Source organism: Pelodiscus sinensis, chromosome 2, assembly GCF_052426305.1.
Source record: "Pelodiscus sinensis isolate ZL-2025 chromosome 2, ASM5242630v1, whole genome shotgun sequence".
Lineage (NCBI taxonomy): Eukaryota > Metazoa > Chordata > Testudines > Trionychidae > Pelodiscus > Pelodiscus sinensis.
In genome coordinates, this window is record NC_143053.1 from 122,697,033 (window position 1) to 122,713,859 (window position 16,827).

The 16,827-nt window shown below is 41.5% G+C and overlaps 1 protein-coding gene across 2 annotated transcripts in view; it reads right to left on the reverse strand.

The window, feature by feature from the left end:
• Positions 1 to 16,827, reverse strand: part of LOC102444027 (cadherin-6) — a 137,812-nt gene that overhangs the window by 24,270 nt on the left and 96,715 nt on the right. For both annotated transcript variants that reach the window (XM_075921411.2, XM_075921412.2), the window contains 3 exons: positions 7,980 to 8,274; positions 4,635 to 4,754; positions 443 to 610 (listed from right to left, as the gene is read on the reverse strand). In XM_075921411.2, coding sequence (XP_075777526.1) covers positions 443 to 610; positions 4,635 to 4,754; positions 7,980 to 8,274 — 583 coding nt within the window. The remainder of the gene's footprint in view (positions 1 to 442; positions 611 to 4,634; positions 4,755 to 7,979; positions 8,275 to 16,827) is intronic.

The following is a 16,827-nucleotide window of genomic DNA, read 5'->3' on the forward strand; positions in this document are numbered from 1 at the left end:
GTAAAAGCACACCACAGCAGGGAAATTCCACTGATTTAAGTGGAATTACTCCAGGGATAGATTTGACTCATTAAATTAATATTGTTCAAAAAAGTTAGTAGAACAGAGCAGAAAAATGTGCTAAAATAATTGCAGACACATGGTAACACAAAGTGTATGTCAGGAGGACCCCAGAAGTACTGTTTAATGAGAAGAAAAAAAAAAGGATGGTTTCTGTATCATAATGCTCATATCAGATGAGCTCTAGCAGTGAAAACATTACAAAAATATTTTCTATCCACTGGAGTTAAGCACTAGTATCAAGACACTGCTCTCTCTCTCTCTCGGAAGCCCTATACTCAGTAGGCAACAGTTTAGGACAGCAGAAATAACTGAGAAGAAAAAAATCAATTTCTCTCTAAACTCCCTTGAAGATTTTCAAAGAAATAAAAATGTTCCATACTTTGTGGGAATCGCGGTGGGTTGTCATTGACATCAGTCAATGTGATGTTCACTGTGGTAGTTCCTGAGAGTCCACCCATCTGGCCACCCATGTCCTTGGCTTGTATGACCACTTGGTACTGCTCCCTGTTTTCTCGGTCCATGTTGAGCAAAGCAGTTTTGATAATGCCTGGAAAGATGAGAAATAAGGAGGGGAACATAGCTGGTAGTGTACTGCTTTTGACAGAAATGATTATTAAAAAAAAAAAAGACTCTCTTTGTGTACTCAGTAAACTTTGCCCAGTATAAATATTTACTGTTACAAGATTGCACATTAAATTACTGACTTGTCATACAGTACCTCAAGCTGCTGCCTGTGTGACAGACACAATATTAACAACATCCCCAGAAAGATGTTAAAGTGATTTGCATGAATTGTTATTTTATATGACTATTTATCCCTCTTTAACTCAGTGTGAAAGTCTCTTGTTGAACTGGAAGAAGGGTTGTCTCTCATTATAAGGTACGTCAGTTATTTTCCACATCCCATCAACTTTTATTTTGACAGACATGGTAAAAACACGCAAACTTCAGCAAGGCATCATTAAGAGGCAGAACAGCAACACTAAATGGCAGGGAAATTAATTATGAAAGCAGTAAGCACCCAAGCATACACTATCTATTTCTATTTATACAGTGATTGAAATGCTCCTCCTAAAAACTTTCTTATTCATAAGTATAAATGTCAGTTAGGCACCTAACTCCCACTGAAATTCAGTCGTTTCTATTTATAATAAAGTGAAATGTTTATATTTATCTGTGCAGACACCAACTCAAAGCAACACTAGACTCTGCCAGAACAACAGATGCAAAACCTGCAGGTAGATCTTCTTTGCTACAACAATCAATGCCCACACAACACAACTTTCAAGATCCATGGCTCCTACACATGCCTATCACAACATGTGGTGTATTTCAACCAGCTCACTAAATATCTCCAATAAACATTATGTGCATGAAACCAAACAATCGTAACACTTGAACTAACACAGGACAATGATAAAGGACAAAAACACTCTGTCATCTATGGTGAACACCTTTTCACAAAGCGTCACTAGATTTGACCTATCAGTCCTCATCCTTGAAGGAAGCCTGCAGAACACTTTCAAAAGAAAAGCCTGGGAGTTTAAATTCATAACTCTTCTAGCAAAATACAGGACTATGTAGCACTTTAAAGACTAACAAGATGGTTTATTAGATGATGAGCTTTCATGGGCCAGACCCACTTCCTCATATCAAATAGTGGAAGAAAATAGTCACAACCATATGTGTTCTCTCTTTTTTTTTTAATTGTATCCTTTCGTATATATGGTTGTGACTATTTTCTTCCACTATTTGATCTGAGGAAGTGGGTCTGGCCCACAAAAGCTCATCATCTAATAAACCATCTTGTTAGTCTTTAAAGTGCTACATAAACCTGTATGTTGTTTCAGCTACACCAGACTAACACAGCTACATTTCTAGACACTAAAAATCATGGACTGAAAAGAGATCCTGGATTTATGGATTATTGCAACAATCTGTAACTCACTAACTCCTCTCTTTTTGTCCTATGACTAGAGCTGTTAATGAGACACTCCACCTTGAATAGTCTCTTATGAGATGTGTTAACTACTTATTCTAAACAATCTCTTCCAACTTGAGCTTAGGTGTGACATTGGGGCTATGTCTACACTGGCGGGTTCTTGCGCAAGAACGGCCGTTCTTCCACAGAGCGTCCACACTGCCCATTCGCTCTTGCGCACAGGGGTGGATGAGAGTTTTGCAGGGCCCAGAGCGCAGGGCCTATTGAAGAGCGGGGCTCAGGGCAGCACAATTTCGTGCATGCATCACAGCCACAGCCGACAGGTAGTAGTAGTGCGTGCACGGGGCCTATTGAAGCGTGGGGCCCAGGGCAGCTACCCTGCGAGCCCTGCCCTATATCTGCTGCTGCTTGCACAAGAAGATTTACAGTAAAGCGTGGTAAGAGAGTGTTTCTTGCACAAGAGCTGCGCTCTTTTCTAACAAGTGTAAGCTCTCTTGCGCATGGATGCTCTTGCGCCAAAGCACATGGCAGTGTTGACATGTTCTTCCACAAGAGTTCTTGCACAGTGTAGACATAGCCTGGGGGTTGCTTTCCGAGGCCCGAAGAAGAGCCCTGTGTGGCTTAAAGCTTGTGTTTTTCACCAACTGAACTTGATCCATTAAAAGGTGTTATCTCACCCATCCTGTGTCTCTATATTTATCTGGTCTCTTAAGACCAGATAATTTCCTCTTTTGTAGTCAGTGGGGATGAAATTGTAGTCCCACTAAAATCAATACCAAAGCTCCTATGCGACATCTACACTGCAGCACTATTTTGGGATACCAGATGTATCCCAAAATTGCTATTCCACGTCTTTTGAGAGCACCCATTATTTTGAAATATAACAGGCTTGCTATTCCAACATCCCTGTAAACCTCATTCCATGAGGACTAAGGGACGTTTTGGAATAGCGATTTATTTTTAAATACGTTCGGTATAGATAGTGCCAAATTTCAAAATAAGCTATTTCGAAATAATATTGAAATAAGATACACAATTTGAGCTATGCAAATTGTATATCTTATTTCCACCCTCGGTGCAGTGGAGATGCACCTTTACTGACTCCAGCGGACCCAGATTTTACCCTAATTTTGCTGTTGACTTCAGTAGGACCAGGGTCAAACCTTTGCTGTATCTATTTTGCCCTATACACTGTGTCTGCCAAGAAACCACTGCACTATCAGCTATGGCATATGATCCCTCCTCTTTATTATCCGTTTGGATAGAAGAATGGAAGATGTACTATTCCAGATCAGAACCATTGGTCCATCAAGAGAAGAATCCTACCTCCTTCAGGAGCCAATACTTTATGCTTCAGAGAAAAGGGAGCCCACAGCCTCCTACAACTACAAGGGCTATTGGACGTATGATTATCTGACCAGTCATGTTACAGAAGAACTATACAACTTTTCTTTTTTTTAATTTTGGGGAGAAGGTGCCTATAATTAAAAATAGCAAAATAATTGCTGAATATTATGTGTACACTCATCCACTTCTAATAATAGAGATAAATGAGTTTTTGTTCCAAACTTGGTGTTTCCTTTATTTATGCAAGCCGTAATTTGTTTGGGGGTGAGGATATTTATTCCTATGCTGAATTGATATCCCTCAGAGGACAGAATTAAGGCTCACCAGGAAAAAAAAGAATTCCGTTTTATGAACAATTTTGAGGTATCAAAATTTGTTTTTGTTACTCATCAGAATGATACCAAAACTTTTCAGAATTTTGCATGAAGAAAATGAGAGAGACCCCTGCTAGAACAGCCAAAATCCCAGTGACTTCAGCACCCACCTAGGTTTCCCATGAACCCCTGAGCTAGTCTGTGGTGTATGTGAGTCTCTCTCTCTCTCTCTCTCGATATAGATATAGATATACACACACACACACAGCAATTCCATCTTGGATTTGAGAAACCTTAGTAACAAAAGTACCATTGAGATGGATACATTTCTACAAAAAGTTTCAGTTCTGAAAAATCAGGATTTTCTGATGAAAATCTCCCAACAAGCTCTAGACAGAACTCAAAAAAGCTGGGTCATGAGAAATATTATGGTGGGTGGAGAAACGCCAAATACACCTGTTCTATTATTATTAATTATTATTATTATTATTTCCCTCCAAAAGATTACCATAGAATGTATATATACATTGCAGATGTACAGAAAAATCAATTTAATCATGTTATTGGCACAAGTTTTAAGTAAGCTCCAAGAAGAAAAGAAAACGTAATTTAATTCAGCAGTTATGATAATCCATGTCCTCCCTTCTCCTTTCCCCATTACAGCCAAACTTACGAACTGAACAACACTTGGATTAATGTAAGGCTCTGCAAATTGTCCGTGCCGACATGGACAATGACTGAAAACTAGTTCACATCCAGTTCTAATTATATTTATTAGGAGTTGATGTTAAGATTAAAATAATGTAGGTGTCATGTTTACAGATGTATCGCTCTATTGGGTTTGTCAGATTTTGCACTTAGTAAAATGTAATCTCTTTGAAGTTTTTGTTTAATATGTCCTAGCTTGGCTTAACATGTCATTTTAAATTACAGACACTGTCAGAGAATGACAGATAAGGTCTCCTGACCTGACTCAGACTCCACTGAGAAATACGGCTGTCCCTGGAGAATGCTGTACACAACTTTAGCGCTGTTTCCATAGGTAGGATCATCGGCATCGGTCGCAGTGACTTGTACAACAAATGAACCTGCAATGATAAATAAAAGCCTTCATTGTTTTGTCAGTGGACAGAACAATTTATAGTATAGATGCCTGTACATTCATCCAGCTGGATGTGCTTTCATGTTCCTGCTCTTTTTGTAGTTAGATTGCTACTCTGACAGGGGTCAAAAATGCTTTTAAAAAATTTCAACAACCACCAATTTCTGTGGGTGAATAATATTCCTTCTTTGTACCTGCTGCTTGCTTGTTTATTTATAGAAAACATTTGGTATGAATGTAGCATGTTTACTGCAATGCAAATTCACAAACAAGAATAATACTGTGATATTGGCCTTTTAGAAATCTGTCTCCCTGTCCACATGAGCATTAAAGTAACTTGACTCTTCCATTAAGGAGGATAATTTTTTAAGGATGGGATATTGTGCATATAGAGCTTGTCTTTCCCAGTTGGGATGGAATAATTAGTCATTTCTGAGGTTCCTCTGGTGTGGAAAGGACTTTGAAATGGGTGAGACACGATTTCTGTGGTTAATCTCCTAAAACTGTAATTCAACCTTATGCTGTATGATGATGATGATTTATTTTATTTATTATGTGCAAGTGAAATTCCCTTCATGGGGATTCTAGAAGTATCTTGTAGCTGATAAAACCTCCAGGGGGCCATGGAGGGACCTAATATGAATGGAATTGCACAAATGGCTCTCTGCCTCCAGGGCCTTCTGTGATTTCTACAAAGCTTGGGGATTGGAGTGCTGGTGAGAATCACCATGTCTCCCATGAAAGAATTTGGGCAAACCACATATGACCTTTCAAATACCCACTTGTGGATATTTTAATTGGGAGCCAAAATATCAAGCCCCGTTGCATTTAATGTATTTATCATAAAGCATTGAACAGCTCCTTCTCTATCTGCAATCCAGAAAAATAGTTTAAAGTAGTCCTGAAGGAATCTCAAAAAGATCAAAGTTGGATATATATTATAACTAGATGGGTATCATAGACCTGGAAAACTGCTCTGGGAATTAAAAAAAAAGCCTCTATTTATTTGTGACACTTTGGCAGTTCCCCTTCAAGTTCCAGTAAGAACCTGGGAGTGTAGCAATATGGAAAAAAGGAAAGAAAAACAATTACATTTGTAAACACAGATTTTTTTATTTTTTAAATATGAAGTTCTGGTTAAAGAACTTAACCTGGTTAAAAAACTTAATCTTTGACCGAAACATCAAGTTTCGGTCAAAGATTAAGCTACCTTCTTACTGTATCTAAGTTTCTGTATCCATTCCTCTATTTAAAGGACAGCAGCCCAATACTGTAGTGAAAGAAACTCCAATTGCTTTCAGAGCCATAAAACGTCCAATGGTCTAAACTCTTAAGCTTAAATTCTGTTTAATATTTTCTACAGTTTGTACAGTTGTACCAAATCCAAGGATCTGAACATCCTCATGCTGGTGGATATTTCACATTTGAACTGAGTCAAGAACTGAATTTTGCAAAGTGTAATGGATCAAGCCAAAACCTTGGACCTGAACAAGCCTGGTGTTTGAGGGGTTTATCCAAATTTGGAATTCTGACTCCATCTGCCTTAGAAAAATAACCACCATTCAGTTCTAAAGGGATTGTTTAGAACAAAGGGACTGAGAAGAGATTTTTGAACAACGTATCCACTCCACAGATTACATAATGCCATATACTTATGTAAAATGTTAGGAGTATGCTCCAACTTTAATGGGGTTAAGATTGCATTCATATGACAAACTCCATGACTGAGCTGAGAGAAGATGCCTGGTAGTTCTTTTTTTTGCATATTGCTTGAGGTTTATTTTAATACTTTACTTCAGGGCTACTCAACTTTGAAAGCCCCAAGGGCCACACTGATACACACAGCACATGCAGAGGGCCACAACTTAAGTGTGGTTGCATATACATGCAAATATATATATATACAAATATATGCAAATAGCTTCTTTCACACTGATGGGCATGAATATAAAGCACTTTCCACAATGCTCCGGCGCTCCCCGCACCTCCTACCTGGGGGCTAGAAACACCAACGCCTGTAACCCTCCTGTTCCAGCCAGCCTGTCTGCTTGCATTTTTCAGTGCTCACCTGGACTGGGAGACGCCTCGCCATTGTAGAGCATGTTCCTAATGGAAGCCACATTCAAAGGATCCTACCTCCAGGCCCTGTGTAAACCCAAACCATACCGTGGGCCATAAACAAATGAGCTGCGGGCCACATGCGGCCCGTGGGCCATGTGTTGAGTAGCCCTGCTTTACTTGGTACTGCTTAATTAATGTTTCTGTCACTGGACATTGTTTCAGATTAGCATTGCGCTGTGTTGCTATTCAATCACTTAGCTCTCTCTAAAAAGAAACAAGGAAAAAAATTAAACCCCTGAGACCCTCTAAACTCCTGAGTCTCTAGAGGTGAATTTTTAATCCATTCATCTGAAATCAGTGGAAAGATATGGATTCACTTCTGCAGGCAATGACGCATACCCTTTGTGTTCAATTAGAAACAAAAGATTATGAAGGAACAAAGGGAATTTAACAAAATATCACAAAATGAAGGACGAGCTGATAGGTACAGTGACTTTCTCTTATTCATGTCCCTTCCCCCCACTATTTTCCCAGGGTATGTCTACATTGCATTCCTCTTTTGAGAAAGGAATGCAAATGAAGCACGAATTTGAATTTCCCGTGCTTCATTTGCATAATTGCATCCAGCCGCTTTTTCGAAATGCCCAGTTTTGAAAAAGAAACGCTGTCTAGATGCAGTTATTTTGAAAGAAAACCCTTCTTTTGAAATAACCCTTACCCCTTATAAAATGAGGTTTAAGGGTTATTTCGAAAGAAGGGTTTTCTTTCAAAATAACCGCGTCTAGACAGTGTTTATTTTTTCTAAATAGGGTATTTCGAAAAAGTGTCTGGACGCGATTATGCAAATGAAGCGTGGGAAATTCAAATCCGTGCTTCATTTGCAACTTCTCTCTGCATTTGCATTCCTCTCTCAAAAGAGGAATGCAGTGTAGATAGAACCCCAGTCTGTTTCTGTCCTAAACCAAAAACAAGCATAGCTGAACAGCAATAGGAATTCTGTTCCAAGTCCAGACCATATTCTTTTCAGAGGATCTGAGTTCTCCATAACTCCAAATGAACTCAATAGCAGGTATTTTCCCAACACTTCTGAATAATGAACACTGAATCAATTCCTCCAAAAGAACCCAGAACACAGTGAGCTTCCACCTACCGACGTCTGACATTTCTGGGACACTGGCGTTGTAAACATCCTTTGTAAACATTGGCTCATTGTCATTGATGTCATGGATCTTAATGATGAACTCAGACTCTGGCTCCACTGGTCGTCCAGTCCTCCTGTTTACAGCCTGGGCACGAAGTATATAAACAGGCTTCTCTTCCCTGTCTAGTCTCTTTGTGGCCTGTATGTCTCCAGTGTTTTCGTTGATAATGAAGAGATCTCCTGCACCATCTCCAGAAAGGATGTACTTAAGTGAGCCATCTCCTCTGTCCTGGTCTGAATGCAGCTAGTAATGAAATGGGAATAATAATAATAAAAAAAGGAAAAATAAATAATTGAGACACTATTATATGGTCTATATCTGTCATTATGAGGCATGATTTAACAGCATTCATTTAATGTCTAAGTGATCTATATGACTTCTGTATTGTATTATTCATTTGTATCCTCTTTAGTCCTTTCTCCATAAAGCCCTAAAAAGTATGTCAGATCAGCCAAACTTCAGTAGGGTGATATTTATTTTGAAGGGCATTGTTCTAGAAAGAAAGTGGCTAATGCAAGATCCAGGAAAATGCATAACTCCTAAAAAGAGGAGCAATCTCACAGAAATGTTACATGGAAAGAGGCTAGCATATTGCTGGGGTTCACTTTAGCTGAAGGTAAGTGATACATATTCCAGGAGTTTTCACGGTGCAGCCTACAACATGACAGAGCGAACTGCAGCAATGCGCCATCAATGCTTCACATGGGGGCAAGGGGACTGCAGCTTCAGATGGGAATTAGTGAGCCAGATGCACTGCTGCTTTGAATTCAACAGGATCGAACCGAATTATACCAGCAGTGAATTTGGTCCCATTTCTTAACTATGATAGTTGGTAGGTAGTGACACTAAAGAGTACAGGGGACCACAGTGTACTTTCCCCCAAAGAAAGACTCATGGAGTGACAACTGGCTAACTGGCCAAGAATGCTGGAGGGCTGCAGAAGAGGCAAGAAATCCTCTGGGAAGGAAATTCCCCAACCTCTGCCCCTCAGCCCTGTTTGTCTCTTCCTTTGGTATCATGCTACTGTTGCTGCTTCTGTGGCCCCTCTCACAGGAACCATGCTGCCATTGAGCCACCAACTCATACCATTGCAAGATCCTCTCTTTCCGAGGAATGGTCAGGTGGAGAAACCTGCTTAATTGTGCTTTTAATATTTTATCATTAAGACTTCCTATCCAGTACTAGGATACCTTCAAAAGAAAGAATGCTCTGGTGTACTACAGGAGGATCAAGGGAGTGGCGATGATGCAACAGTGGGGGAAAAATCATATTTTGCTGTTTACTTCTTTCTCAACATCTTTAGACTTTGTATGGCTACAGAACTATAGGAAACTTTCAGGGAAGCAACAGAACTTGAAACCACAGCTCCAACATCAAAAGGCTTTAAAAGAGTGGCAAGCGAAACACAGGTCACACTAAATTGTATCCTTGCTGGTAAGCAGATCTGGAGTACAAATAAGCAAACAAACAAACTACATTATTGCAGCATCTGTTTGAAGAGGGGTACCTTAATGCAACCTATAAACCCTATAGCTCATGCTCACAGAATCCACACAGGGACATTACCGTACAGCACTTTCATGTGCACTGCTGTTGACAGTAAGAATGTAAATGGGTAACCAGTTTATATTCCTACTATAGCAGGTCCAGCCCAGCCGGAGCAGCTCCCATCTACGATACGGCTGGGGAGGTGGGTACGCTGCACCATGTCATGTGTGTGTGTGTGTGTGTGTGTGTGTGTGTGTGTGTGTGTGTGTGTGTGTGTGTGTGTGTGTGTGTGTGTGGCGGGTAAGCTCCCTGCTCACCTCCATTTAAGTAGTTAACTGGTTAAACATAATGTGATGCTCACAGGTTATGGTTAACCGGCACGGTGGATGGGCCGGAACAGCCAGCCACATCGTGGGTGAGGGGCACTCCAGCATGGCTGGAGCAGCCTCCCACCCATCCCTGTTTAAGCAGTTACCTGGTTACCAGACATTTAGCTGGTTAACTGATTAGATGGAATTTTACATCCCTAATTCACAACCTCCTAGTCCAGTGGTCACCAACCAGTAGCTCGGGATCCATTGGTAGATCTTGGAGCCCCTGACAGGTGATCCTGACTGGTTTGGCCAAGAGGCTATCAAGTGCCAGCACTCCAATTGTCCTTCATCCTGCTACTGTGCATCTCCTGTTCTTTGCCTTAGAGCTTGTCCCCCACCCTTCCCCCGGAGCCTCCTGTACAGAGCAGGGAAGGGAGAGGAGGGGGCACGGATGTCAGGGTGGTGGCCCCTCTCCCACCTTGTATTCTTTCTTCACAGAATGGAGCGGGGAGGGGAGAGCACAACAGGGCTTGGGATGGTGGGAGTTTGCTGGCTGCTTTGGAGAGTGGTGCAGAGCCCCGGCTGGGGTGAGCCTGCCTTAGCCAGGAGCCACCTGAGGCAAGCAGTACCCAGCTACAGCCAGCTCCAAAACCCTGCCCCAGTCATGAACCCCCTCCTGCACTCCAAGCCCCTGCTCTAGCCCTGAGCCCCCTTGACCCAAACTCCCTCACTGAGCCTTTAGTCTGAACCCACTCCTGCACCTCAACCACTGCCCCAGGCTCAGCACAGAGACCTTATCACATTCCAAATCCCTTAACCCAAGACCAGAGCTTGTGTCCTAACCCTTTGCCCCTGCCTGGTGAAAAAGAGGGAGGATGGGAAGGGAGGGAGGGAGGATGCAGTGAGCAGGGGTGGGGCCTCAGAGAGGCGGGGCACAAAGGAGGTAGTGTAGGGTATTTGGATTGAGATAGATCCTGGATTGTACTTCAAAAAATGATCTTGTGCTTAAAAAGGTTGGAAACCCCTGTCCTAGTCCAAAGTGTGGGACACTGTAAGACAAGCTTTAAAACACCATATAATGTCCAATATTCCAACAAGAGAAGCAACAAATAACAAGAAGTCAGCACACATGGCAGGCGGAACACTGAGGCATCTTGGGTCATTGGTGCATGCCAACATGAAAGGTCAGAAATGGGTATTCCAACATCTTTATTTGAAGAGAAATGAGACCGCTAGACCCTTGGGCTGCATCTAGACTGGCATGATTTTCTAGAAATGCTTTTAACGGAAAAGTTTTCCATTAAAAGCATTTTCGGAACAGAGTGTCTAGATTGGCATGGACGCTTTTCCGCAAAAGCACTTTTTGCGGAAAAGCATCCATGCCAATCTAGACGCGCTTTTGCGCAAAAAAGCCCCAATCGCCATTTTCGCCACTGGGGCTTTTTTGCAGAAAACAAATCTGAGCTGTCTACACTGGGCCTTATGCGCAAAAGCTTTGCACAAAAGGACTTTTGCTTGAATGGGAGCAGCATAGTATTTCCACAAGAAGCACTGATTTCAGACAGTAGGAAGTCAGTGTTTTTGTGGAAATTCAAGTGGCCAGTGTAGACAGCTGGCAAGTTTTTCCGCAAAAGCAAATGCTTTTGCGGAAAAACTTGCCAGTCTAGACAGAGCCTTGGAGAATCAAAGGGTGATGGCAGATATCAGAGTACACAGTATAAGCTACTGTTGCCCAAATCATCCTCGTTTCCCTAGAATTTGCCTTTCCAGTCAGAAGATGAGTTAAAAAAAAAAAAAAAGCCCTCCTGCTATAGTACAACCACCAGTTGAGCTGAATTGCTAGTAGCGCTAGGAGGAGCCCTAATGCAGACCGGGCTAAAGGAACTAGTCTCACTTTTATCTTATTGATTAAGCATGGTTTTAACCATTGTCGTGGTAAAAATAAATCTGGTCATGGAAAATTGATCTATGACTGGGCTCCCATTATTCCATTGGGATTTTTTCTTAACATTCCCTAGTATAAATATAGCCTGTAATGACTGGAGAACTAGTGAAAACAGAATATTCCCAAGAATGAAGAGAGTGAACATTTAAAATGTGAGCTATTTTGTCACAATGTAAAATTTTTGTTGGCGTGTGGGTTTTTGTTAATGCCTGCAATGATATGCTCATCTTGATATGTTATTCCCCTATTAGATATCTCTATCTACTATAGAGATCAGTATCAGTAGAGCCCTCCAAGTCACAGATATCCACTTTATACCCATGGGTATCTGCATCCATAGATACGGATGCAGCTATCTGTGACTCATTTTTGCAGCTACAAATCAGGTCTCTACAGTCTTGACTGCACATGAGAAGACAATGCAACCTCATTTTTTCCTTTTCAATAGTTGTTTAGTTTTCTTTAATAAATCCCTCCTGTTTACAATGGACTGTGATCCCATACACCAGTACAACACATATTTGAATTCAATAATTAAATTGTTTCATGTCTTAGTTAAGGATTCAGTACCTCTACCCCCTCAGCTAAAGTATTAAAGCTCAAAATGAACATGTTCTGAAACTGCCAACAGGTTCCCTTGCAAAGCTAGGAAAGACAAGACGAGTTGTGACATGCCTGTTTCTTCCAAGGTAACAAAATAAGCATGAAAAAGAAGAATCTTTGATCATGTAAATGACTGACATTCTATACTATTCAGATTCTGGTGCATCAAGCAATATCCAACCAGCATATGTTAAGGATGAATTATTTCAGGAGACCTGTTTTTGTTTAAAATTTAAACACACACATTTATGACTAAGCCAGATTTGTAATTGCATCCAGTCTTGAAACTTTCCCAAAGACCCGAGAGAATATTAAATAGTACCAGTTTGTTGGCAACAGAGAAGAGCAACAGATTACAATCCATACAACAATGCAAATTGCGACAGGGACATGTAGATTAGACTACCCAGCATAGGAAAATGAAGCGGCAATTTAAATAATCGCTGCTTCATTTACATTTAAATGGCTGCCGCACTGAGCCGATCAGCTGTTTGTTGGCTCAGCGCGGTAGTCTGGACGCTCCGCGATCAACATCAAAGGCATTTGTCGACCTCCCAGGTAAACCTCATCCTAGGAGGCATACCTGGAAGGTTGACAAATGCCTTTGATGTCGACCGCGGAGTGTCCAGACTACCGCGCTGAGCTGACAAACAGCTGATCGGCTCAGCGTAGCTGCCATTTAAATTTAAATGAAGCGGCGATTATTTAAATCACCACTTCATTTTCCTATGCTGGGTAGTCTAATCTACATGCCTCTGTCGCCAGAGGTATGTAGTCTAGACGTACCCTCAGTCTTCCCTTTTCTAAACTAAGCAAGCCCAATTCTTTCAGTCTTCCCTAATAGGTCATGTTTTCTAGTCTTTTAATAATTTTTGTTGATCTTCTCTGGACTTTCTCTGATTTCTGCACATCTTTCTTGAAATGTGGTGCCCAGAAATGGACACAATACTCCAACTGAGGTCTAATGTTCATTTTTAATGCAGCTACTGAAGACTGAGCTTTCTACTATGAGTAGTCTCCTTGAATCTCATTCATAATATTCTAAATCTAAAAGATTCTATAGTAATCTCTTTAATTCAGTAAATTGGGACATTTCCCTAAAACCTTGATATCAGGAATTTGAGGGACATTTCTGTAAAATAAGTCTTGCATCAATTTTCTCACAGCAGTCAGGATCCTGAATGATGGAAGGCATGACTGGTAACAGGATTTTTGGGAGGCCAGAACTGAAGCCAGGCGCCAGAGCCAATATCAGGGTCAAACACCAAGCTAAGGATCAAGCCAGGTGTTAGAGCTACAGCATCAGGATCAGGCTGAGGGTCTATACCAAGTATCAGATTCTGTGTTGGGGGGTTTCAGGGGTAGATCAGGAGTCAAAATTCCAAGCTAAAGGCAAAATCAGTGCTCGGGGTTCAGAAACAGAAGTAGGGCAGTAGTGAAAGCTAGCTATTCACATTGTTGACTGGGCACTTTGTACTATGCCCCATGGTCTTATATAGTCTCAAGGAGTCAATCAGGGATCTCTAAGACAACCACCAATCAGATCACTCAAAGAGCAGTGTCCCATGGCATACACTTGTTACTGTGGCTTGTGAGTTGCATAGAGAAGCCAGGTTATGACACTGTGGGGCTGTTAACTATCTAGTAGCTGTGTAAACCTGCATTCGATTTCTGATGACCTTTAGAGCATCAAAACAGAATTTTAATTATGTATCTTTGATATTGTTACATTTGTTTAATAAAATACACTTGCATATATTAGAAAATAATAATAAAAAAACCCTCTCTAGAAAAGAAAACTTGCTACAGAGGCTACATTTGTAACGTTCTCTTTTGGGAAGAATGTCTGAAAACCTGATGTGTTATTCTAGATTCTGTTATCTACATTTGTCCTTGACTATTTCTTTGGTAGAGAAGTTTTATTCAGGCAAAAACAATCTGTTTCTTTTTTTCTTATGTGTCAAGATGTCCTAACAGTGATATGCTGTTTAGATGACCTATATGATGAGGAAAATTGCTACTATAACCATGAAGAAGAGCTGTAAAAATAAAACTTCAAAGGAAGCCAAAGGAGTATGTCTGAACATGCAAGTATAACATCAAAGGACATTCTGTGCCCACACATTGCCTAGCATAATTGCTGGTATGCAGAGAATAACATTAATAAATAATAAAATATACTTCTTAACATGAAGTCATTTTCCCCTATGGAAGACTCACTGTAGGAGGTAGTTCACTATACCAGATGTGCTTATTCACCATCATCAAATGCACATAGTCTACTGAGGGCCATTGTGCTAGCATTGTACCTGGCATCCTACAATGAAGTTCCCAGTTCTCCCTCAATCATGAGAGTTTCTGTTGTGGTCCCACTGGTGTCGCCAGGTCTGGTCAAAACGTGCACCACTTTGCATGTGGATGGAGAGTTTGAGGCATGGCATGTTGAGGTGTTTTTGCTCCATCCTGGCAACATGCCTGAAAAGCATGCAAAGCTAATTTTGACTGTAGTGAGTGATTGGAAGAAGGCCAGAATACTGTAAGGTTTTGTCATTTTGAAACACTTTCTGTTCAGAATTTGGCACTGATAGTGCATATGGAATGCCTCTAGCTTCTCCAAATCTGCCTTGAAATGAGTCCAGACTTCTGACCCATATAGCAGTGTGTACAGAACACAGTTTGACAGACTCTAAACTTTTTCTCAGTGCAGAAACATTCACAGCCATGGGCAAGACATGGACTCCATCAGGAGGCAGTGAAAGCTATTCATCAGAGGACAGCTGCTTTACTGTGACTGATTGAACTCTGCTTGCACAGATGTAGATGAAAGTGTCAAAGCCCTGCATTACATTTGATCCAACCTGAACTGAGAGTTCTGATCTTGGGCTTTTGCCAAGAGATGTTTAGCTTGTTACTGTGGTGGAAAACTTGAAGGACGTAGCTGAAATACTCTGGTTTTTCCACAAGAAAGATTGTGTCATTGACATAGTCTGGTTGATGAACCAACCTTGAATCTGACATGTGGAGCAGAAAGTCCTAATATTCAGTCAATAGCCAAACAGAATAGTGCCTGAGCAAAAATGCATCCCTGCCACACACCTGAGAATGTGCAAAAATATGGCAAAAGTACACGAACCAACACACACACACCCTTGTATCATTAAAGGTCTGAAGACTGCATACCAGATTTAGAAGAACACCTGGGATGCCAACTCCTTTCAGTGCAGCTGAAACAAAAGCTGTTTTGATGTCAATGTATACCACAATTAAATTTTCAGTGCAGTTTGGCCAGAACCCAAAGGTTAAGAGCAGTGAAACCTGATTATGGTGAATGAGGATGTCCGTAAATGAATGGCTGCATCCTACCAAGAAGAATATGAGTGACGACCTTTATAGGGAATTATAGCAAGGAGATCAGCCTGTGATTGCTACACTTGATGACAGATCTTTTACTTTTGCATAGGGACCGTAAAATGCCATCTTTCCATTCTGCTTGTACTCTTCTTGATGCCCATCTGTGATTGGATGGACTAGATCATGATGCCCCCTGCTGGAGGCCTTGCTGCTCTGTCTCATTCTACCACAGAGAAGAGGAGAGGTTGTGTATGTCCTTCAGACAATCTAAAGTGTCTTCAGGGAACAGTCACTCTGAAGGACTGCTAGTGTAGCAAATCAGGGGCTTGAAGGGCCACAGTAAAAGAAACAGCAGAGTAAGTAATTGATTGCTGCATGGAGCTTGAACAGGGAAATACCAGAAGCCTGGGGAGTTAAAAGAGCAGAAGGACTGCAGATGACTCATGGCAAGCCGGACTGAGCTCAGGGAAAGCTGCTGAAGACCAGCTGCCTGGCTGGCTGGAAGAGCAGCAGGACCATGGACAGGTCAATTTGGGAAGGCTAAGCCCAGAGGACTGAGCCCAGAACCAAGGCAGACTGGATGACTATACCATGATTGACCCTGCTAGTCTTACTGAAGTCTGAGCCCAGGGAGGGCTGCTGAAAGGGCACTGAGATGGATACCTGTTTGGCTGTTAAAGAACAGAATGTATATTAGAGAAGGAAGCTTTGGTGTTAAGGCCCCATACAACACGGTGGGAAAGAACTAGTGACTGAATACCCTGGGGGAGAAGAAGGGAGGCAGCATGTCTGAGTAAGCCAGAGGGCTGAGCCAGAGAACACTCAATCACAAAGGGGGTGCCAACAAGAGGTGGGTTCTGCCTTGGTCAAAATTGAGTGATTGCAGGCACACATTGGCCAGGTACTGACCCCGTTACACTGCTCTTTTCAGAACAGATAATGCAGGCCAACACTCATTGGTTCCTGGGTACCCTTGAACAGCTACAGTGGAATATCAATAGGACCCACAGCATGTCTATTCCACAACTTTTGGATGTCTTTTTGTACTTGCTAGTAATGGAGATCAGTGTCCATCCATGGGTTGGCCAAGTCACA